General features: G+C 51.9%; 1 protein-coding gene and 1 long non-coding RNA gene across 5 annotated transcripts; one reads left to right on the forward strand and one right to left on the reverse strand.

Moving 5' to 3' along the window:
* Positions 1-1,713: 1,713 nt before the first annotated feature.
* On the reverse strand, positions 1,714-17,821 carry MAVS (mitochondrial antiviral signaling protein). 4 transcript variants are annotated; one of them, XM_023626167.2, is made up of 7 exons: positions 17,427-17,821; positions 14,100-14,270; positions 12,511-12,685; positions 11,126-11,298; positions 9,975-10,131; positions 6,724-7,238; positions 1,714-5,787 (listed from the first exon to the last, which is right to left on the reverse strand). In XM_023626167.2, exons 2-7 carry the CDS (start codon positions 14,214-14,216, stop codon positions 5,332-5,334), a joined length of 1,593 nt encoding a protein of 530 aa, XP_023481935.1. In that variant the 5' UTR covers positions 14,217-14,270; positions 17,427-17,821; the 3' UTR covers positions 1,714-5,331. The 4 variants fall into 4 exon arrangements, with proteins under 4 accessions (XP_023481935.1, XP_023481936.2, XP_014590536.1 ...); XM_023626168.2 differs by having other exon boundaries at positions 14,100-14,290; positions 17,427-17,565; XM_014735050.3 differs by lacking the exon at positions 17,427-17,821 and adding an exon at positions 15,582-16,677.
* Positions 16,865-21,033, forward strand: LOC111769968 (uncharacterized). Its single transcript, XR_002802817.2, has 3 exons — positions 16,865-17,064; positions 18,417-18,620; positions 20,650-21,033. It is a non-coding gene; the product is annotated as an uncharacterized lncRNA (long non-coding RNA).
* The last annotated feature ends 1,583 nt before the right edge of the window (positions 21,034-22,616 follow it).

A 22,616-nucleotide genomic window follows, 5' to 3' on the forward strand; every position in this document is an offset into this window, starting at 1 on the left:
CCAATCACAGCACACCTGGAGCCTCCCTTCCTTTTTTCACCGTAAAGTTTTCCCACTCCCTGCCTGCTTTGAGTCCCTCCCTGCCAAACGCAAGTGATGGTGGCTGACTCCCTTGCAAGCTCTGAATGAACAGCCTCTGCTTGTTCTCATTTGGATGATCTTGGTTTATTTCCACATCTCCAGCAGGAAGTCTGAATACAAACTGAAATACTCATGAAACCAACACCCAAACCAGGAGGTAGAGCCACGCCCCAGAACACCCATTCCTGGCTCTATCCCTCCCAAAGTAACCATGCTGACTCCCAACACCATAGATCAATTTTGCTTATTTCTCTATTTTTCTACAAGTAGAACCATCCAGCGAGCACTTTTGTGTGTACTGTCTTCTTTTGCTCAACATCGTGCCTGTGAGATTTATCCATTGTTACGTGTAGCAATATTTTCATTCATACTCATTGCTGTATACTAGTATTCTACTGTGTGACTACACCACAACTTATATATCCATTCTACCGTGGAGAGACATTTAGGTGGATTCCAGTTTGGGGCAAGTATGAAGAGCGCAGTGAGGAACATTCTTGCACATGTCTTGGTAGACATAAGCTCTTGTTTCTGTTGTGTATGTATCCAGGGGTGGAACTGCTGGGTCTTAGGTTGGCATGCGCTCAGCTTTAGTAGATACCGCCAATTTTACAACAGGGTTTTACCAACTTACATTTCCCCCAGAGTTTGAGAGTTTCAGTTGCTTTATATTTTCGTCAACACTTGATCTTGTCAGACACTTTCATTTTAGCCTTTCTGGTGGGTATCTTTGTAAATTTATACTTAATATTTTTCTTATTCCCTATAGGCTCTAAGTGTTACTGTTTTCTTGGATTTGGTGGTTATAATTATTAATAGTATGTAACTGATCAAAACAGTTGTCCCTTCCGTCCACCCCCCCTCACGCTTCTGGAACACCTCTTTAGACCACTCACAATTGTATTGGAGACAATGGAAGGGGGTTCTTGGGGTGGGGTCTTTGCTTTATTATTCTATGTCTCCAAGACCTATCCCAGTACTCTGCACATAGTAGGTTCAAAATAGATATTTGTTGTATAAATACATGAAAGAATGATATGAAAGTCTATTTGTATCCACCACACTTTGTGGGCCATCCCCAGCCACCGGAGGGTATGCAGCTGTCTTACTCATTTTAGGCTTGGACTTGGCACGGGAGAATCTTTTAATAAACAATGTCTGCCAAACCAAACCGGCCTCTGGAGGTCTGGCATTTTAGGCTTGTGTCCCCTGCCCCACCTCACACGGCCTCAAACCATTAAGCCTGGGCACACACAGGATGATTATAGTCATATTGTTACAACATCTCTGGGACTATATTAACTATCTATTGCACAGTATCACACTATGACAGCAGGTGGCAGATCTTGGCACACTGGGCAGAGATATGCTGGTGTGAAATCTCACTTTAAATGGGGTCCCGGGTCCCAGACACCCAATCAGCTGTGGGTCATGGGCGTAGAGAGCATCCATCTCTGGGAGTCAGGGTCAGAGATTTCCCTTGCATTGTCACCTCTGGTCCTTCCTCCCTCCCAGTCCTGCAGACCAGTTGTTAATTGGGTCATAATGGTACCCCTTTCGTAGGGTCGTTGTGAGGATTAAATGAGTTAATATACGTAAAGCACTTAGCCCAGCGCCTGGCACACAGTGAGGTAAGGGGTAGGAAAGTAGCCCTTTTTATTATTGCTGTTGTTAACAACGGCAGCAGCAGGAGTGAAGAATGCTGGGTGAGCAGGTCCAGCACCAGGTGTGAACTTCATGGCTCTGGGCTACAGGGAAAAGAACAGAAAGGTGAGCACATGGGGAGCATGTGATTCTCATCCATGGAGAGTTATCACTTCCAGCACAGATTAGACCGGGGATCCTGGACACCACTTTCCCTGGAGGTGGGGGGACGGGGTTCCTATCAGCTTCTTGATTGTTCGTTGGTGGAAAGCAATGGACCTCAAGGCCCGAATGACTCTATTCCTAGGAGACTTCTGTAAGAGCAGGAGACATGCTGTGGAGTTTGAATCTGGCTCAGAATGGAAATTCTGCTGCTGGAAGGGCTCTGTCAGATTATAGAGGAGGCCCCTGGTGTAATGCTGCAAACTGCCACTGCACACCCCCATCAATCATCACCTGGCACAGGAGAGTAGCCAGACCCCCCAAGGAGCTTGTCAGTGGAGGAAGCCCTCTGGTCCCCTCCTAAGAGAGGGACCCAGTGTTGCTCATACTTGGAATTGGTTCAATAGGGATGTCACCCACAGAGGCCAAGAAACCAAGAGGGGAATTCTTCATTGTTACCTAACGCTGCCTTGGGAGAAAGTCCGCCCCTTGGCTTTCTGAACCCTTCACTCTAACTTACAAAAGGAACCTATACAGAAAAAGGGGAATTGGGCAGGGATGAACAAGACTGGCTATGAGTCCACAATTATTGAAGCTGCGTGATGAGCACATGGGGGATTATTAGTCTGTTTTCTCTACTTTTGTGTGTATCTGAAAGTTTTCCATAATAAAAGATGTTTCTTGAAAGAAGCTATGAATAATCCAAGGCCTGAAAGGGTAAAGGGCATCTTTCTGATCTTTGACTAGAAATTCCCCTAAATCCTGTTAAATCTGAGTACATCCAGCAAGGGAAATAAGGTGAGAGTCTGGCTTCATAGGTCATCAAGCAGGGTCCACAGGTGTTTCCCAGGGAGAGAGAAGCAGTGGCAGCTCTCGAGCTTTGAGGGAAATGTGTCAGTGGGAAACAGAAGGTGGAGAGGGAGTTATACACGGGTACCTTGGCTCCTGGTGAGTTTGCACTAAGTGCTCAGGATGGCACTGGGCCCTCTGGCCCCTCTCCAGCCTCTACCCCTAGGGGAAGTGTGTTTTCCCAAGTCTCCAACTATAGGTGGCTGGGCCCACCACTGGGGGTAGAGGTCCTCCCTCCCTCCCATTGGGTTCTGGCCTCCACGTCATCCATGCCATGGCAGTGAGGGTAACCTGCCTGGGTCTCTGTCCTATATGCACCCTCCTGCAGCTGAAAGCCACACTCCAAACCGAGGACTCCGGAGATCTGACACATCTTATCAACTACCCCAAACCCTCTCCTGGCCACAGGCCTCAATACACTAGCCAATTCCCAATCCTGCTTGAAGGTGGCATTTTAGAGGCCTTCAGGCTGACGACAGCCAAGATAGGAATGCTGTTCAATGCCGGCCAAGTCAGGGCTTCTGGGAGGCATAATTTGAAAAGTGCCAGGTAGATCCCTGAATGCTTCCTACACACCTTAGCCAAAAGTATCTCCCACGCAGCTGGTCAATGTGCTTGAAATCTCATCATTTAAGTAGTGTTCTCTGGGACTACACATTGCTTTTTTTGTGAAACTTTCCAAAGCTACGCTCGGAGGGTAACACATTAAAACTAATACCTGTGCATTAACTGTTTACTGACCTGGGTGCCTGAAAGGGAGGGAGGAGCACAGAGGGCTGGTCAAGAGCAAGGCTGATGGGGCGTGGTGCAGACAGCCTGGGTAGGGACCACTCCTGGTTTCAGGGTGCAGGTTGTTGCGTTTGGAGCAAGGGTTGAAGAGAAGTTCAGAGGTTGAAGTAGAGGTCATTAGGTCACTGAAATCCCCTAGGGCAGTGCAAAGAAAGGCTGTAGCAGCCTAAGCAGGGTGCAGAACCCTGCAGACTCACAGCTTGGGGGTGGGCCACGGCAACCCGTACCCCTGATGTGTCCCCAGGGCTCTAGTCCCTGTCCCTTGCAGAGCCCAGAAATGGAGGTAGCTCCAGAGGCTCCTGTGCCTGCCCCTTGTCCAGCAATGATGGCGTGAAAAGAACCCACAAGGATACCCCCAATCCACCTGGCTGCTGGGGGCACCCCAGCCCCCATCCTGCACAGCTGCCCCAGCGGACATGCCTCCCTCCCTACTCCCCAACAATTCCCCAATGCACAGGACAACATAAGGGGCAAATATAAAGGGGCGAGGCAGGAGGGTCTGGGTCTGCCTCTAAAGGTGTAGCCAAGTGCTCCAGTCCCTCCACATTTGAACAGTGATAATAACAACGTGTCCCACTCTTAGCAAATGCCAGGAACCATTCTAAGATTTATATAGATAAACTCATTTAATCCTCACAACAACACTAAGAAATATATGTATATATAAGTTTGCTATTCATCCCCAATTTACAGGTGAGAAAGCTGAGGCACAGAGAGGTTAACACCTTGCCCAAGAGCACAGAGCTAGTGAGAGACAGAGCAGGATGCAGGCCTAGGCCGCCCTACACGGCAGAGTTGCAGCCTTACCCCTGGGCACTCTGCCTCTTATGCCCTCACCTCTACCAGGCTGGGCAGGGGAGAGGTGGGGGAAGCATTTAGTGGCTACCTGCTCTGGGCCAGGCACTTGACAAACACCCGTATGTTTCAGTCTCAGAAGAACCCAGTGAAGGATGAGCCACGATCTTCACTGTCCAGATGGGGAAGCAAGACCAGAGAAATCTGATCATCTGCCAAGGCCACACAGCCCAGGAAGGGGTGGAGCTGAAATCCAAATCTTGGCCTGAGCTCTGTCCCACAGGTGCCCCCTCCCCAACCTTCCTATAGAGCTGAAGAGAATGGAGACCAGGAGGGAGGGAAAGAGGAGAGGGGGTGAGGAGGTTGGAGGGAGCTCTGGAGGTGGTCCTCAGGCCTAGCAGCTGCCTCGGTCTCCCAGGGGTCCACAGGAATCTCCGGGCCTCCTCCTTACCCTTGCCTAGAAGAGCTGCATCCCTGGAGACGGGCCACCCTACGGCTTCTGGGGCAATGGCGTCAGGCTGAGCTGCTGGGGGCTGGAGTGAGGTCCTGTAAGTCCCCACCCACACATCTGCTGTTAGCTGCCAGGGACCAGGGCAGGATGGGGGGCATTGCCAACCTTCTGCACCCTCCAGCAGCACCTCGTGATCCACAGACTTGGGCAAACAGGGATAAAGCCTGGACAGAGGCACCTCCCCCAGAGGACAAGCGCAACAACCCAGATTGCTAGGTGGGTGAGGTTTGGAGCACACCAGGTAGCCCAGGGCTCAGAAAGCCGAGGATGGTGAGGGAGCCACAGAGGGCACAAGCTGGGATGGAAATGCTGCCTCCCAGGACTCAGTCCAGGCATGACTCAGCCTCCTGCCAGGCCTGAGGCCCCCTGGCTCCCCTCTGATCCAGGCTCTGTCAGCCCCGAAAAAGGGACAAGGCGGGCGGGACAGCCCAGCTCCGTGGTTCAGGTCGGATGTACTGCAGGGAAGGAAGCAGACACAAGGCAGGAAGGGCCCAGGGGCGTCACTGGAGCAGGCGCCTACGGTACAGCGCAGCCAGGAACGCAGCCAGGATCGCCCCAGCTGCAGCCACCCCAAGCCACTGAACCCAAGGGACAGTCCAGCCACACAGCGTCTTTTCGAACTCCTGGAGATGCTGGTCAGTTTGCGGCCTGGGGTTGCCCTCCAGTAGGTCGGGACTGGGGTCCTCAGCCACATGGATCCTGATGGAGTCCACCGACCCTGAATCATACTCATTCTCCTCCGGGACGTTCTCAGGCCCTGTGCCCAAGCTGTCGCTGGAGCTGATGGCGAGGTCCGCGGAGCAGACTGACAATGGCTGGTTGTCCATCCGGGATATCAGCCTGCCGGGCTTGCTCAGCTCTGACTCTGAGCCCCAGTTGTTGGAGCTGCTGTCTGGCCAGGGCGAGCTGCCTCCAGCAGCCGCAGCACCTGTGGGTGCTAGAGATGCTGGAGTCTCCTGGGAAAGAAAGGAGGGGCTGGAGTTGGCAGCGGGGCAAACTCAGGTTGGGTAGCCCCACTCCCAGGCCACGGCATGAACCAGTACCCAAGCCCCCAAATTCCCAGCCCATAGTGCCCTTGAGGCCACCCTCTCTTAAGGACTCAACCTATTGACGGTGCAGGAGGGCATGGGGGAGGAGGGGACCAAGGCCTGGCAGCAGCATCAGCGGTGACCTCCTTCAGGGCAGCCCTCTCTCTACTCACCAGCCTGCCTGTGAGCTCACCCCCACCCCAGGGCCTTTGGTCATGTGCAGCCCCATCCTACTTTGACATTCTGCCTGAGCCTGAGGGCCATAGCCCAGCCATGGGGTCAGAAGCCTGGCCACATGCTCAAGGAGCCCCATGGACTTGGTTCCTCCAGGCAGACAGCAGCAGTAGGGTTACACATGCAGGCTCAGAGGGGACAGCTGTGGGGGCTGCTGGGTCAAAGCAGCTGCTCCAGGCTGGATGGACTGGGACCGCAGTCTGTAAAACTCTGGTCACGGAGGGGCAGGCATGACTGGGATATCCATGGAAGGTCACGGATACCTGGTGGTGAAGAGCAAGGCATCGAGGCAGACAGGCCGCCCTGCTCTACCCTACCCCTCACAGTTTCCTCATCTATAGAATGGCACTGCTAAGCTTAACAGGGAGCTGTGAGCTCTACGTGGGTTAATGCATGTGACTAGCAGGGGTGACCCACGACACCTGAGCCTCCTGAGGCATCCTCACTTAAGAGCTCCAATGTTTATTACTACTCTAAAGGACACGGTGTGGGATCTGGAGGAGGCTGGGTCTCAGTTGTCCCTACACCCTGGACCAGTGCAGGCTGGAAACAGAATGGAGACTGGAAAGAGTCCAAGGACAGGGCTGGGGGAAGGGGCCTGGATCACTGCTTAGAGGGCCAAGGACTCACCTCCTCAGGTCTCTGGCTGCTCCTGATGGTGCGCACGGTGTTGGCAGGCACCTTGCTGGGCATCATGCTCATGGGTATCCTGTGGTCAGGAGCCAAGCTAGTAGCTACTTTGGGTGGCACTGTGCCAGCACGCGTTGAATTGATGGGCAATTTGGATGGTGCTTGATTGGCAGGCACTTTAGTAGGCGTTGTACCAGGGGGCTTCGAGCTGGTAGGCAACTTGGAAGGCACTGTGCTGGGAAATGCTGGCTTCGTGGGCACTTTGGAGGGCACTGTGCTGGTGGTCATAGAGGTGGTGGGCACTTCCACCCCACTGGAGCAGATGGTAGCCTCAGCGTGGTCACCAGCACTCCCTGAAGAGGCCAAGATGGTGGAGGAGGAGGAGGTGTCAGTAGACAGAGCTGACACTGGGGGTCCAGGCAAGCGGCTTGCCCTGGGGGTGGAACGGGCCAGAGGCTGGAAGGAGACGGTTGGAGACACAGGCCCACGGGGTGACGTGAGGCCGGAGACCATGCCTGCAGGTAGCAAAACAAAAGGGGAAACAAACCCACCAGAGTGTTACCCTAAAGTCACAGTAGCTCTGGGATCAGAGGGCTGGAGAAGGGTCCCCTGTGCCCCAGCTCAAGTCCCTTCTGCATCCAGGCCTCCCAACCTCCTACCCATGGAGAAGTCTCCACAGTTCCTTTGCTCACTGCTCCCAGGCCCAAAGGGTCAACAGCTGCAGACACATCCTTGGTCCCGTCTATCCTCAGTCCTTGACCTGCAGCCCTAGGTCTGTTTTCTCACAAGAGTGAAATGGTCCCTCCCTAACGGTGTCTAGGAGCTTGAAGATCATTATCAATTATCCTCTCTGCTTTTTTTTTTTTTTTTTTTGAGGAAGATTAGCCCTGAGCTAACTACTGCCAATCCTCCTCTTTTTGCTGAGCAAGACTGGCCCTGAGCTAACATCCATGCCCATCTTCCTCTACTTTATACATGGGATGCCTACCACAGCATGGCTTTTGCCAAGCGGTGCCATGTCCGCACCTGGGATCCGAACCGGCGAACCCCAGGCTGCTGAGAAGCGGAACATGCAAACTTAACCGCTGTGCCACCGGGCTGGCCCCTATCCTCTCTGCTTTTTCTTCTCCTGCCTGGGACAGGGACAGGCCCCCTTTCCTCCTGTGTCTGCCTTTTCCATCTTCTCCTTAGCCTGGTAGAATTCTGGATGCTTCTCCCACTGCCATCTTTCCTCCTCGACCACCAGCAGGAGCAATCCTGGACCGGGGCAAGGGGCAGCAGGATGGCTCAAGCAGAAGAGTTCACACCAGTCCCGTGGCACCAGAGGCAGGCTTGGGGCAGTGGAGGGACAAAGCCATCCCTGAGACGAGGGCCTGAACTGGGGGAAGCAAGAGGGAGCAGGTGGTGATAGTCCATAAAGGCAGTTATATCAGCATTCCCCATGGACTTCTCAGAACACACATTCCAGGCCCTACAGCTGACACAGGCCGGGAGTGATTCTGATGTGTCCCTGGTCCCAAATCGAACACCAAAGAATCTCGTGGGACCTGTGTTCATGCACGTACTGAAATCAAAGTGCCCTATGCCTCCCTGGTCCATGGCAGCCTTTCCTGAAAGGTGTTCCATGGCAGCGTCTCCTGAAAGGTGTTCCACGGAAAGCTAACATTGCAAAGTGCAAACGGGTGAATGGGGCAGAGTGTCAGGGTGACAGGAGAGTTAGGCACTAAGATGGCTTCTCTGAGCCTTTAACTGCTCACGTGCCTTGTGGCTGTCCCAGGAGCACTGAGGGCTGGCTGGGCACCAGTATGTGGAACACAGTTTGGGAAATAGCAGGGCAGAGAGACGCCAGTCTGGGAGGTCAGAGTGGACAGCTTTATATTCCTGAGGGGGAGCACTGAGGTCTGGTGCGGGGGTCCAGGCCCCGGACTGATGAAGACCATACTTCCTCTGGGGGCTGAGAAGTTTTAGTGATTTGCTGGGAGCTAGAGACCCCTTTGGGGTAGGACAGTGCCTACGGGCTCCCCTGCCAACAGCTGGCCCAGCCCTGTATTCTCTCCTGCTCTGTCCTTCACGTCCTGGTGGAACCCTACAGAGTCCCTTTGGTAGAGTGCAGAAGTGGCCCTAATTCTCTTCCCCTACCTGTATTCATGCCCTCTGCAATGTGACTTTGTCAGGCCTCTCATCTAGAGACGGAATTTGTTTCCCTACCCCTTGGGTCTGGGCTGGCCTCGTAACTAGCTTTGGCCGTCAGAATGAGGCAGGAGGAACGCTGTGCCCGTTTTGAGCCTATGCCCCAGGAGACCCTCCTCTCTCAGAACTCTGCTCAGCTGCCATGAAATGGGCTTGTCTGCTTGAGGATGAGAGACTCATGGAGGACAACCAGCGTGCCCCAGCCAACAGCCATAAGCAGAACTTATGTGTACACTGGTGTGTATACCAGAGGGAATTCAGCCAAAATCAGAAGAACTGCCCAGCTGAGCCAGCCCAAATTGCTGACCTGCAGAATCATGAGCTAAATAATTAGTCATATTTTAAGCTACTAAATTTTGGAACTGTTTGTTACACAGCAAATGCTAACCCTTACATCCTCTAAGGAATTGGGTTGCTGGGGCCAGGCCTGTAGCTGAGTGGTTACGTTCACATGCTCCACTTTGGGGGCCCAGGGTTTCACTGGTTCCAATCCTGGGCGCAGACATGGCACTGCTCATCAGGCCATACTGAGGCAGCATCTCACATGCCACAACTAGAAGGACCCACAACTAGAATATACAACTATGTATCGGGGGGCTTTGGGGAGGAAAAAAAAAAGGAAGATTGGCAATAGTTGTTAGCTCAGGTGACAATCTTTTTTTTTTTTTTTAAAGATTTTATTTTTTCCTTTTTCTCCCCAAAGCCCCCCGGTACATAGTTGTATATTCTTCATTGTGGGTCCTTCTAGTTGTGGCATGTGGGACGCTGCCTCAGCATGGTTTGATGAGCAGTGCCATGTCCACGCCCAGGATTCGAACCAACGAAACACTGGGCCGCCTGCAGCATAGCGCGCGAACTTAACCACTCGGCCACAGGGCCAGCCCCTCAGGTGACAATCTTTAAAAAAAAAAAAAATTAAGGAATTGGGTTGCTCCCTGGCATGAACTCCCTTTCTTCCCACTCTTGCCTTCTAGGAGTCCAAGGAAGCCAGAGGGGCAACTCTAATCCTCACCTTCACTGGGAGGACAGAGAGGCCCTAGGACTCCAGTTTCCATGCATACCTGCTGAGTGGGTGCTGCCCAGTTCTGTGTCCTGCTCCTGAGGCCCACTTGAGGTCAGAGGGCTGGTGGCTGCCAGGTCAGAGGAGGGCTCCAGGGGGCCATCTGGTCTCCTCAGGACAGCCCCAGGGCTGGGTGTTTCTGGGGCTTTCCTTGAACTCTGCAAGAAGGAAAATGTGAATAAGGCAGTTGCTTCTCCCAGGAGCTGGCAAAGAGCAGCTTGCACTCATGGGGCCTTAGACCCACCAGCCTCAGTGCATGCCATGGAGCACAAGAACCAAGGAAGCCCCTGCCTCGACTTTGATCGTTGCCAGGCCCTCTGTCTGCAGATAACCTTGAACCCACCTCATAGAAAACACACACAAATCCCACGGGGAGTCCCCATCCATCTGTCTGGCCCTGTAGAAAGGTCTCCCCCCCTGCAGCCACAGCACAAACCCCTTTCTTGAGCTTCCAGTCCACGGTTTGGTGTTTTCTGGACACCCCACTGCCCACTCATCATATCTCAATAGAATCGGTCATCTTTCCCCCAAACTTGGCTTTACTGGCAATAATCACAGCTCTACTAACCCCTCCTACCCCAGCATCTCCTGCTTCCTCATTCCCCTCTCATATGTCATCCCCTGGTCCCTCGCCAAGGTGAACATCTCACAAGATCATTGCAAAGACCTCAAAACTGTGACCTCACAGCTAGTTGATGACAGAGGGCTGGGGGCTGCCACAGGGTAAAGCCCTGGTTGGCAGTCTGGCAGCTGGTCTGGGGGAGATCCCCACTGGGGGAACCCTGGGGTTCCTCGCAGAGATTAGGCAAGATTTGTGGTGGGCAGGGAAGGCATTCTGGAAGGCTGGGTGAGCAGAAGTAGGCAGACAGGAACACAAAAGCAGGGGGCCCAATGGGTCTGGCCCCGTGGCCGAGTGGTTAAGTTCGCGCGCTCCGCTGCAGGCAGCCCAGTGTTTCGTTGGTTCGAATCCTGGGCGCGGACATGGCACTGCTCATCAGACCACGCTGAGGCAGCGTCCCACATGCCACAACTAGAAGAACCCACAACGAAGAATACACAACTATGTACCGGGGGGCGTTGGGGAGAAAAAGGAAAAAATAAAATCTTTAAAAAAAAAAAGCAGGGGGCCCAAGGTAGATTGTGAGGACACACCTCTCCCTCGGGCTCTGGCGGCCGCGTGTCCTGGACAGGCATGGGGTAACTTGGCTCCTCCCCTCTGTAGCCGTTGTGGGGGGCGCTGGGGGCCTCAGCGGGGATGGAGGGCTCTGGAACCTCAGCAGGAACTGATGACGGCTCCAGTGGGGCTGGAGGGCGGTTAGAGGTCCCTGGAGGACAAAGATATAGCAGTGTCAAGGAGGAATCAGGGTTGCTCCCAACAACAGGAGAGCCCTGGGTGCTCTTGGACCTCCAGCTCCAAAGCTGTCCTGATGTGGGGTGCACTCCTCAGAGGAGACAAGCTTCACTGAGCGGGAGGCAGGAGTGGGAGGGAGAGAGGAGTTGGAGACGACAAGGAGAGGTAGGAGGGGGGCGCGAGTGTGTGGGGCGCCTCACGGGCCAGACTGGGTCAGCAGTCACCATTTCTCTGTCCCCAGGCATTCTGGGACTCAGTGGCTTTCTCTTCCTCATGGGTGGCTGTCACCACTAACTGATCCCTGACCTGATGCTGCCTCCTCAGCCCCTCCTCTTTGCCCCCAACCCCCGGCTTTTGCATTCAGGGTTGGGGGGAATACTGTTAATCTCCACAAATGAAGAGACACAGTAGGAGGGAGGGGAGGGAAAAGGAAGGGAAGAGGAAAAAAGGCCAACATGGGGATATTCTAAGGCTGTAAATCTGAGCAGGGTCTCAGGAGTTGTCTCCAGTCTGAAATATAAATAGTCTGCCTTGAGTTTTCTTCCTGTCTCGGCCCCTCAGACCTGACCTCATCAAATCCTCTCTGGCCTGGGCCTGGCAGGGAGCACTGAGAGGGAGCTGGGGAGTAACTGGGTCGCTGAGGTGGGGGACCAAGAAGGTCCTAAGGGAAACCATGGGGAGGGGAAGAGATGTGGAGAAAGGAAGGAAGGAACCCCCAAAGGAGAAAGAGGAGGCAGTGAAGGGAGGAGAGGAGAAGAGAGGAGTGGAGAGAGGGAAGATGAGCCGAGGGAGAGGAAACGGGAGGAAGGGAGAAAGGGGTGGGAGGCCAATGTCACAGCCACAGAAACTAAAGGAGGCTCCATTTGCTGAGCACATAGGAGGTGCCTGGTGCCAGCTAAGCACTCAACACGCCATCACCCCATGGCGTCCACTGCAGCCCTATGAGCTAGATGTTGCCATTAGCTCCATTTTATAGAGGAGACCAAGGCTCAGAAAAATCCAGGGACTTGGCTAAAAGGACACAGCTAATAACTGGCTAAGCTGGGATCTACACCCAGGCTTGTCCACTGCCCAGGAGCGATGGGAGGGAAGGTGACAGAGGTGATAGGGGTATGGGGACAGGGAGAGTGGAGGCCAGGGGAATCAGGCAGGGGTTCGAGGAGGAGGGCCGGGGCAGGAGGCTCACGCGGCAAGCTGCTGTGGTATATGCGGGCCACTTCATCAGCGAGACCAGACAGCTCACAGGCCCTCAGTGCCCCAATGAGGGAATGCACCCAGCCGTTCCGCCGCCGAAGGCTGGTGAAGAGCTCCAAGAGGGTGTCCTGGTTCCCCCAGCGCTCATAGGTGGCCCGCAGTCGGTCCTGGAAGACAGGAAGACACAGCCCCGCTGCCCTGCTCAAGCCAGATGACCCTGCTTCCTTCCCTACTCAGGAGCGTGCAGCTGCAGAGGAGGGCCCTGAGAAAGCACAAGAGGGAGGCAGCCATCTGAAACTGGGTCGGAGCCCAGGACAAGGCCAGGGTTTGAGCCCAAGTTTCAAGGCAGCTACCAGGAAATGGGCTCTCACTGTGTTCCAGGCTCTCCACTCACGGCTTCGTGTGAATTATCTTACATAATGCTATTATTACTCCACTCTACTGATGAGGAAACTGAGGCTTAGCACATACGAACAACGAGACAGGAGAAATGAAAACCCACAGAAACGTTTACTGAAGAATGAGGGGGCAAGGTATCGTCACAAACCCCAAAATACAAGGGGGAGGGGCCGAGGCCCGTTAGCCACGGACCTGCATGCCACCCGCACCTGTGCGGAGGAAGCAGAAAGCCATGGGATTCCATTTGAGAACTGCTAAAACTGAGGGGGGCGTCTGGCCCACTTCACTAGGGGCCCACAGAAGTCCTAACGGGCTACTGCGGCCTGGTTCCCATGAACTCTCAAAACGGAGCCCCAGGGGCCAGCCCGGTGGTACAGCGGTTAAGTGTGCACATTCCACTCTGGCAGCCCAGGGTTCACCAGTTCAGATCCTGAGCACAGACATGGCACCGCTTGGCAAGCCATGCTGTGGTAGGTGTCCCACACAGAAAGTAGAGGAAGATGGGCATGGATGTTAGCTCAGGGCCAGTCTTCCTCAGTAAAAAGAGGAGAATTGGCAGCAGATGTTAGCTCAGGGCTAATCTTCCTCAAAAAAAACCCCCAAAAAACCCCCCAAAAATGGAGCCCCAGGCTCCCTGCCAGGACAGGGTCCCATGACAAGGAGAATGAAATCAAAACTGAGCATGGGGTCTTGCTGGTGGCATACTGATTAAGTTGACACACTCCACTTCAGCGGCCCCCGGTTCGTGGGTTCAGATCCTGGGCACAGACCTACGCATTGCTCATCAAGCCATGCTGAGGCAGAGTCCCACATACAAAATAGAGGAAGATTGGCACAGATGTTAGCTCAGTGACAATCTTCCTCACAAAAAAGAAAAGAAAAGAAAAGAAAAAAACTGAGCAGGAACAAGGACAAGAGAGTTGAAGAAAAAGAAGGTTCTGATAAAAGTGGGAGAGGTGGAGCCCGGAAATCTCAGAGAGCCAGCGCCATGTTTTTGAGAACTACACCAAAACAACACAAGAGGGAGCTCAGGGAAGTCGGAAAGGTCACCTTGAACAACACTTCATTCTGAAAGAAGTGTCAAGGAGAGGGAGAAGGAAGGAGTTGGCCCTGGCTTGGGTGAAGCTCGGAATTCCACAGTCCTGACCCCAGTGCATGGCTGGCCGTCACGCCCTGGCTCACCTGATCACTGGTTGTGAGGCAGGACAAGTAAGGCAGAATCTCCAGAACATGGATCCGGGAAAAATTGCTGTGATGCTGGCGGATATACTGAAAAGTCTTGTCCTCGGCAACCGTCATCGCTGTCCAGGTTCTGAAGTGACAGAGGGCTCTGGCCCATGAAGGGTGGATGGACTGAGAGAGATGAAAAGAGACTAGAAGAAGATAGACCACACATGGCAGCAGGGGTGAGCGTGGAGTTGGACAAAAGGCAATTCTTTCTTTCTCGACTCTTTGGAATTTTTGCTTTTGTCTTTAATCATCCTATTTTATGATTGCCTGAGTCCCAGAGGCCCTGTGTGAATTTGCTTACAGATGAATGGAGGAACCAAAAAGAATCAGATCCAGAGGGTCTAGGGCCCATGTGTGCCCTGAGGGTTGGCTAGGGTTGGGGAGCGCTCTGGCTCCCCCCACATCTGCCCCAGTTCTGTATGTGCCCCTAGCTGCTGATAATAAGAGGGCTCCACCTAGAAATGCTGCTGCTTTGGGGTATACTGGGGGGAAAAAAGCAGCAGCCCAACATGATAATAACAGGATCCATCCTAATTTAAAGGCGAATAAAATGAAGTACCAAGAAATTAAGGGGCCTTGCTAGTTAGTAGAAGAGCAAAGAACTGAGGATCCAGAAGCAGGTTCTTTCCAGAACATGACAGCAGGCCACCTCTAAAGCTTGCTACATACATGTGCTTAGAGTAGGAGGCTGAGTTCCCCTCACTGTGTGACCTGGTGCAAGTTACCAGTCTTTTCCAGGCTTTTCCTTACCCCTAAAATGGCTCAGAGAGCTTGTTTTGACATTACAGTAGTTCGGTCTTATAACCTGAAATATAAAAGTGCCTCAAATACGAGCAACTGCCACCAGATGCTTAGGCAGCACTTACCACAATTTGCAATTATAGATGTGTTTGTTTCCTTGCATCTTATTTGCCTCTCTCACTGGGGAGAGCTACAGAGAATCAGACAGACAAGACCTCTGCCATCATCCAATTTATATTCTATTGGGGTGAGATAGATAACAAATCAGTAAACATCTACATAAATAAGAATTCCAAATAGTAGTAAAGGTTATAAAGAAAATAAAGCAGGGTAATGAGACAGAGCCCCTGGCCAAGGGCACGCTGCTGGAACCACGATGGTCAAGGAAGCCTTTCTGAATTGGCAACACCTGAGCTGAGGTGTTCTTGGCTGTGAGAAGATCGGTGTTTCCAGCAGAGGGCACAGCAAGTGAGAAGTCCTAGGGTGGGAATGAGCTTGATATGTTTAAAGAATAGAAAGCAGGTCAGTGGTCAAGGTTTAGAAAGCTAAGGGGAGGGACAGAGATCAAGGTCAAGGAGGTTGGGACGGACCATTCATGTAGGGTGTTAAAGGCAAGGACTTTGGGTTTTACTTGCAGTGGAAAAGGAAGCCATCAGAGCGATCTCAGCAGGGAAGGGAGAGGATCTGACTTACGTTACTCTCTGCCAGCGGCTGTGAGGCCCCTGGACTGTGGAAGGGCCAAGACGGAAGCAGGGAGACAAGTCAGGAGGCCAGGGCAGGGACACATTTAGGGGTTGGCTGAGATGGTGGTGGTGGTGGCGAGAAACGTTTGGATTCCTGGTGTTTTGTGGATGTGGGAGGTGAGGGAGAGAGAAGAATCAAGGATGACTCCTCAGGCAGTGGGTGGATGGTTGGTGCATTTAACAGGCCAGAGAACCTGGGAGAGGAGCAGTGGCACAGAGGGGACTCTAGAGTTCCATTTTGAACAAGTGAAGCTTGAGATGCTTTTGGATGTCCAAGTGGGTTTTCAGGAAGGGAAGGGGGCGGAGGAGAGAGGGCCAGGCTGGAGTAGAAACGTGGGTCTCAGGCCTGTCTCTAGGAGACAGTTCTGCAGAGCAGAGAGTGCCCAAAAGCTGCTGAGGCCACCAATCCCTCGCCACATGGGAAACAGGGCAGCAGTCCTGTCTACCAGCTTTACAGCCTCACATTGCATGACTTCGTTTGCCAACTACCAGGAATGTAGCACAACATCCATGATGGGGCCGCTGCTAATGACAGAGGTTAGGAGGATGGGGGAGATGAGAGTCCTCTGAGCCTTCAGATGAGCAAAGAACAACTCTATGGTGGCTAATAGACCCTTTTCTCCTTGCCCCATGGCATCCAGGAAGGTACCAGGAGGGAGCCAGGTGATGCATTCTTCTGCATCCCAGTCTCAGCCCTTTAGGCACAGAGTTTGGGTGGTATGGGGCTATGATGTGGTCCAACCAAAAACAAAGGAAGCCCGTATTTGTTCACGTTTATTGAACGTCCACTATAAGCTGGCACATCTTAAGTTGCTTTCACTTTATCCTTGCCACAATCCCATGGGAAGAGAAGAGATGCCACGTTGCACCGCTGACCACTGGCTCTGACATGACTTTGAACCCTGGACTTGCTGCCTTGTTGAAGCTCACCATACACTTCGCAGGGCACAGAGGCCCGTGCAGCAAGTGAGGCTCACATAGGCCCCGTCTTCAAGCCCTGGGAGGGGCCAGGAAATCTTTCAGACAGGGCTGAGGACATTCTAACCCCCCCTTCCACGGCAGCTGCCATTGCCAGGTCGCCGACCGTCCTTCCAGATGTTTTTGAGGTTCCACAGCAACCATACGGAGAACGCAGTTTTTGTTTTCCCGGCACCTCCTTCGCGTCTCAGAGAAGAGGGCTGGCAGAGTGTTTTGCACCGACGCGGCGAGGAGAGTTGCCGACCTGACTGCCCCGGAGATTCTGGAAAGAAACAGCCACCCACGCGGGCGGGGCGACGCCCCACCGCCTCGGCTCGGATTCCCGGATTCCTGGGCCGGACCCAGGTTCGCGGAGGGAGGGGAGACTGTTCTGAGCAGGTGTCACCACCAAGAACTGTCAAGATCCTGGGGAAGGCGGCAGCTCTCGACCCCCAGGCGCGGCCGCGCCCTCAGAGGTTGGTGCATCCGGGCTAGGCCTCACCAGAGGTCACCCTGAACCTGCGGGCGGCTGGAGGAGCCCTGCAGCAGAGGCCGGTCGCCTTCCGGCCTAACCTCGCCGAATCCGGAGCAGACGTCCTGCGCCACCCACCTCCTGACCCCGATGCTGGATGCGGCGAGTGGAGCCCTCTTTGGACCCGCTCTTCCCCGGCCCCGCGCGCCCTGTCCCCTCCCCGGCCCCCCGCGCGCCCCACACCCCGTGCGTGCGCCCCGGCAGACCCCGAGTCCCCCTCGGCTCCTGCCGCCACGGGCCACTTCCCTGAAAGGCGTCCGTGCACCCTGAGCCCAGAGGACCGAGCACCCAGGGCAGCGAGCTTACCTCGGGTAGCCACGACCCGGGGTCCTGCCGACCGCCGCTGCCAGCTCGGAACCGGCTCCCGGGAGGCCGGGGGGTGTGGGGAGGGTGGGGAGAGGGGGGAGGGTCTGGGCCGGGCCCGCGCGGCCATTGGCCAGGCGGCGGGGGGCGGAGCCTCGCGGCCGCGGGAAGCCTGGAGGCGGGGTGCCTGCCCCGGGTCTCGGGGCCTCGGCCGGCGGTACCGGCGCTCGGGAGACCCGGGTTCCTGCTGGGGCGCGGGGAAGCGGATTATTTTCTTCCCTTCGTCTCAAGCAACTCCCGGGAGAAGTCCAGGGTGTGGCTAGAAACCGAGCGGGCGTCTGACCTCGGAGTCTGCGGCCGGCTCGGTCCCCACGCTTCCTATGCGCAGCAGCTTCTCCGCCGAGTAGCTTGAGGGGGCGAGGGTTTTTATGTTGTTCGCTCCTGGGCCTGGCACACAGTTAGTGATCGATAAACGCCGAATGTCAAGCAAAATTCACAAGGGCGCGAGTGCCCAGCCTGGCGAGGCACATGCTGGGCCTGAGGAAGCAGGATCGGGGTGGGGGTAGGCGGGGGAGGTGGGTGCAGCGCAGGGGCGCCAAGGTTGGCTCCCCAGGCACGCAGGGTGTGGGCCGGAGTGCTGTGTGGGAAAGGCCTCTCCACCCAGGGATCTGGGGCCGGCATCTTCCTGCAGTGCTTGCCAACCCCCTCACGCTTCCTCTGGGGCAGAGCCCAGCAATTACTGAGCGCTCACTGTGTTCCTGGTACAGGCTTAAAGTCTTATACTGTAGGGCTCATTAAATACTCTCACAATAACCAGGTAGAGGTTTATTTTTCCCGTTTTAAAGAGAGATTAAAAGATTTGGGAAAGTGTTTGGCAGCCCTTTCTAAAGTTAAATATGTGCCAATCCTATCACCCGTCAACCACTCCTGGGTGTGTGTCCACCTAAAAACACGCACAAAAGATGGTGTTCATAGTGGCTTTATTCACAACAGGAAAACTCTGGAAACAACCAAATGTCCATCGGCAGGAAAATGGAGAAACAAACTGTAATGTGCTGATATCATGGAATAGTATGCAGCAGTGAAAAAGGACAAATGATTGATACACACAACATGGATGAATCTAAACGGGATGAATGGGCACTAACCAAGTCAAGCACAAAGAGTACATGCCACTGTTCCCAGTTACAAGGAAAGGTAAGATTCAAAAACAGGTAAACCTCATCTACATAAATAGAAATCATTTCACTGGTTAACCCCTGGGGGATGGTGACGGATGGGCTACAAGGGAGCTTTCTAGGGGGATGGAGATGTTCTATATCTTGATGTGAGTGGTGGGTACATGAGCCTGGGCATATGTAAAAATGCATCAACTGTACACTTATTGTTACACTTTATACTGCAACTTAAAAAAGGAAGAAAGACACTGAGGGGTTAAGAGGTTTGGCAGAAATCACGTGCAAATGCGTGAGTACATACCTGTCTCCAAAGCCAGTACTGAATCCCAGACTGAATTGTAGGAAGATGCCTGAACACTCTTTAGGTAAGATTTTATTAGTTTAGTGGGTAACTCTGGGGATATTTCACAATATTCAGCATTTACAAAGTGTTAATATCAGACCTGAACTCAACTAATAAAGTCAGCTCTGTCTTGTTTAGCCAAGAGAGGGTGAATATTGATTGGTTCGAGAATTGCTCCTGCCTGCTACCCACCCCAAGTCCAGTGACCTCATATCTAATTCGTGCAGGAAGAACATTGGGAGTGTGGTGACCGGCTTCCAAATGCTGTTGTCACCCTGTCTTTGCTGCATCTCACAGGGTGTTAAAAAAATATAGCTTCCTCAAAAACACAATGAGATACTTTCTTAGTCCATTCGGGCTGCTATAACAAAAACATCACAGACTGAGTGGCTTAAACAACAAACATTATTTCCCAGTTCTGAAGGCTGGGAAGTCCAGGGTCAAGGTGCCTGCAGTTCCACGTTTGGTAAGGGCTGCTTCCTGGTTCCCAGACGCTGTCTTCTCGCTGTGTCCTCAAGGGAGCTCTTTTGGGTCTCCTAAAAAGAGCACTAATTCCATTCATCAGGGCTTCACCCTTATGACCTAATCACCTCCCAAAGGCCCCACCTCCAAATACCATCCCCTTAGGGATTAGGTTTCAATATATGAATTGGAGGGGTAGGCATAAACATTCAGTTATAGCAGATATCAACCATTAGGGTGGCTATTATACAACAAACAGAAAATGACAAGTGTTGGCAGGGACGTGGAGAAATTGGAACCCTTGTACATTGCTGGTGGGAATGTGAAATGGTGCAGCTGCTGTGGAAAATAGTATGGCAGTTCCTCAAAAAATTAAAAATAGAATTACTATATGATCCAACAATTCCACTTCTGGATACATACCCAAAGAAATGGAGGCAGGAACTCAAACAGATATTTGTGTACCTACGTTCATAGCAGCATTATTCACGATAGCCAAAAAGTAGAAGCAACCCAGATGTCTACTGATGGACACAATGTAGTATATTCATACAATGGAATACATTAAAAAGGAAGGAAATTCTGACAAATGCCATAACATGGTCGAACTTTGAAGACATTATGCTAAGTGAAATAAGCCAGTTGCAAAAGGACAAATACTGTATGATTCCACTTATATGAGGCCCCCAGAGTAGTCAGCTTCATAGAGACAGAGAGTAGGATGGTGGTTGCCAGGGGCTGGGGGAGGCGGAATGGGGAGTTTTTGTTTAATGGGTAGAGGGTTTCAGTTTGGGAAGGTGAGAAAGTTCTAGAGATGGATGGTGGGGACGCATGCACAACAATGTGAATGTCCTTACTGCCACAGAACTGTACACTTAAAAATGGTTAAAACGGTAAATTTTATATATATTTTGCCACAATAAAAATCCTAGCCTCAGTGGTTTCCTGCCATCTTGGCGGGGAACCAAAGGTAGACACAACATCACATCTATGGTATTCTTGCTAAAACTCATAATCTGAAGCGAATCATGAAGAAACATCAAACAAACCCCAAATGAGGGACATTCAACAGCTATCCTGTCCAATACAGTAGCCACTTGCCACATGTAGCTATTTTAATTAAAATTAAATAAAATGTAAAATTCAGTTCCTCACCCCTGCTAGCCACATTCCAAATGTGATTTTCATGTGGCTATCATATTGGACAGCACAGATATAGATTTCATAATTTTCTATCTCCCAGAAAGTTCTACTGGATAGTTAAAAAAAAAAAAGTTATATTGAACAGCACTGATCTGCAGAATAACTCTTCAAAAATGTCAAGGCCATGAAAGACAAGACTGAGGAACTGTTCCAGATTAAAGAAGAATAAAGAGACATGACAACTGAAAGCAACGTGGCATCCTGGGTTGGACCCTGAAATAGAAGAAGAACATCTCTGGGACAAACGGTGAAATCTTACTAAGGCTTTTGGACTAGTTAATAATATTCTATCAGTGTTAGTTTTCTTGTTTTGATCATTGTACTGTGGTTATGTAAGATATAAACATTTGTATTATTTTTGCAACTGTTTTCAAAGTCTGAAATTATTTCAAGAAAAAAATTAAAAAGTGAAATTTAAAAATCATCTTTTGACCCAGTCTGGCTATTTATATTATTTTATCTTATATTGTTGATTGCATTCTGCCCTGTTTCATGAGTAGAATTCATTGATCGTTGTCCATTTACTAGTGGAAGGGCAAGTCTAGAGAGTGATCTGTGCCCCAGGCCACCCGCCAGTGAAGGCCTCAGAGCCCCTCTCCCCCATAAAGCTCATCCCCAAGCAGGTGGCCCATGTCCCCAGGCCAGTGCTCCACGGAGGGCTGTGGCTCACGTGTAATGAGTCAGCAACCACCAGCTCATGTCTTCCCCCAGAGAGCAGAGTCAGGCCCAAAGATAGCGCCAGAGGGCCCCAAAAAGGGACATGTTCTGAGTCTGAGTCTCTTCAGAGAACTCTCCAAGACTGGAAAACAAAATATAACCCCTACCTTTACAACCTCGTTTCAAATAAGTTTTTAAACCGTTATTCTTTAAACTACTTTATTTTTTCAAACAATTTTATTACAAAAAAATATATATGCTCAATAAAGCTGGGGAAAAATTAATAGAGGCATATATATTTAATATGGGAAAAAAATAGAAATGTTTGATGAAGAAACCCAAAATCTGTCCTCATACTGCCACCACCCAAAGGTAATTGCTGGTGATCCTCTGGAGTCTTCTCTTCCGGTAATTTCTTTTCTACAACACAAGGTCTCTGAGTCCTCTGGCTTCCTGAGGTCACCCTTGCCTTGACCAGCCACATGAGATGGGCCAAGCCATGATCTGGGACATAACAGGGTCTGCTATAAGCCCACCTTACCTCTTAGGGGTCTCAGAAGGAGGGGGAGCTTGGTTCATGTCAGCTCCTGGGTCAGTCCCTGCTACAGCTGGCTCCTTCAAAGCTATCCAGCCCCTGTGGTCAGCATGGCCTCCTCTCTGGCCTCAGGGCATTGTGTTGCTGGTCACCTGCCACTCAGGAGCTGCCATCCTGCCCTTCGTTACTGAGAACCACTGATACAGGTTGCTTGGCACCAGACATTTACTGGAGGTTTCATGGGAAGACAGGGAAATGAGCCCACGGGCAAGACATGCCATCGAAGTTAGAAATCAGAGTTCCTAAAATTCATGGGCCTCCTCTAACACAGCAGACTTCTCTTGGGCCACATCCCTCCATGGCCCCAGCTTCCTGCCACACTGCTCCTGCCCTGCTTGCTTTCGGCCCCTCTTATTATCTCTTGTCCTAGGGCCCCTCCCCCAGGATTTGGAATTCAGTGCAGAAAACAGAAACTACCATAGGTATTTTGTGCATGGAAGGGTTTTGTTTCTCAAAGCATAATTTACGTTCCGTGAAATACATCAATCTTCAGTGTGCAACTTGATTAATTTTTATCCAAGTAACTACCTGTGTAACCAGCACCTAGATCAAGATCTAGAATATTTCCATCTCCCCAGAAAGTTCCTTTGTACTCCTTATCAATCTCCACCTCCAATCATTATTCTGATTCCATCATCATAATTTATTTTGTCTGTTCTTGAATTTAATATAAATTAAATCATATACTACATACTGTTTTGTGTCTGGCATCTTTCATTCGACATATTTTTGACATCCATCTACGTTGTTGAATA

This window comes from Equus caballus, chromosome 22 (genome assembly GCF_041296265.1).
Source record: "Equus caballus isolate H_3958 breed thoroughbred chromosome 22, TB-T2T, whole genome shotgun sequence".
Taxonomy (NCBI): domain Eukaryota; kingdom Metazoa; phylum Chordata; class Mammalia; order Perissodactyla; family Equidae; genus Equus; species Equus caballus.

Coding starts and splice junctions, on each gene's coding strand:
- MAVS (XM_023626168.2), bottom strand. CDS start 17,553: ATGGCCGCGCGGGCCCGGCCCAGACCCTCCCCCCTCTCCCCACCCTCC. Junction 14,291..17,426: donor CCGGGTCGTGGCTACCCGAG/GTAAGCTCGCTG, acceptor ATCTTCTTCTAG/TCTCTTTTCATCTCTCTCAG. Junction 12,686..14,099: donor GCCTCACAACCAGTGATCAG/GTGAGCCAGGGC, acceptor CCTGTCTTCCAG/GACCGACTGCGGGCCACCTA.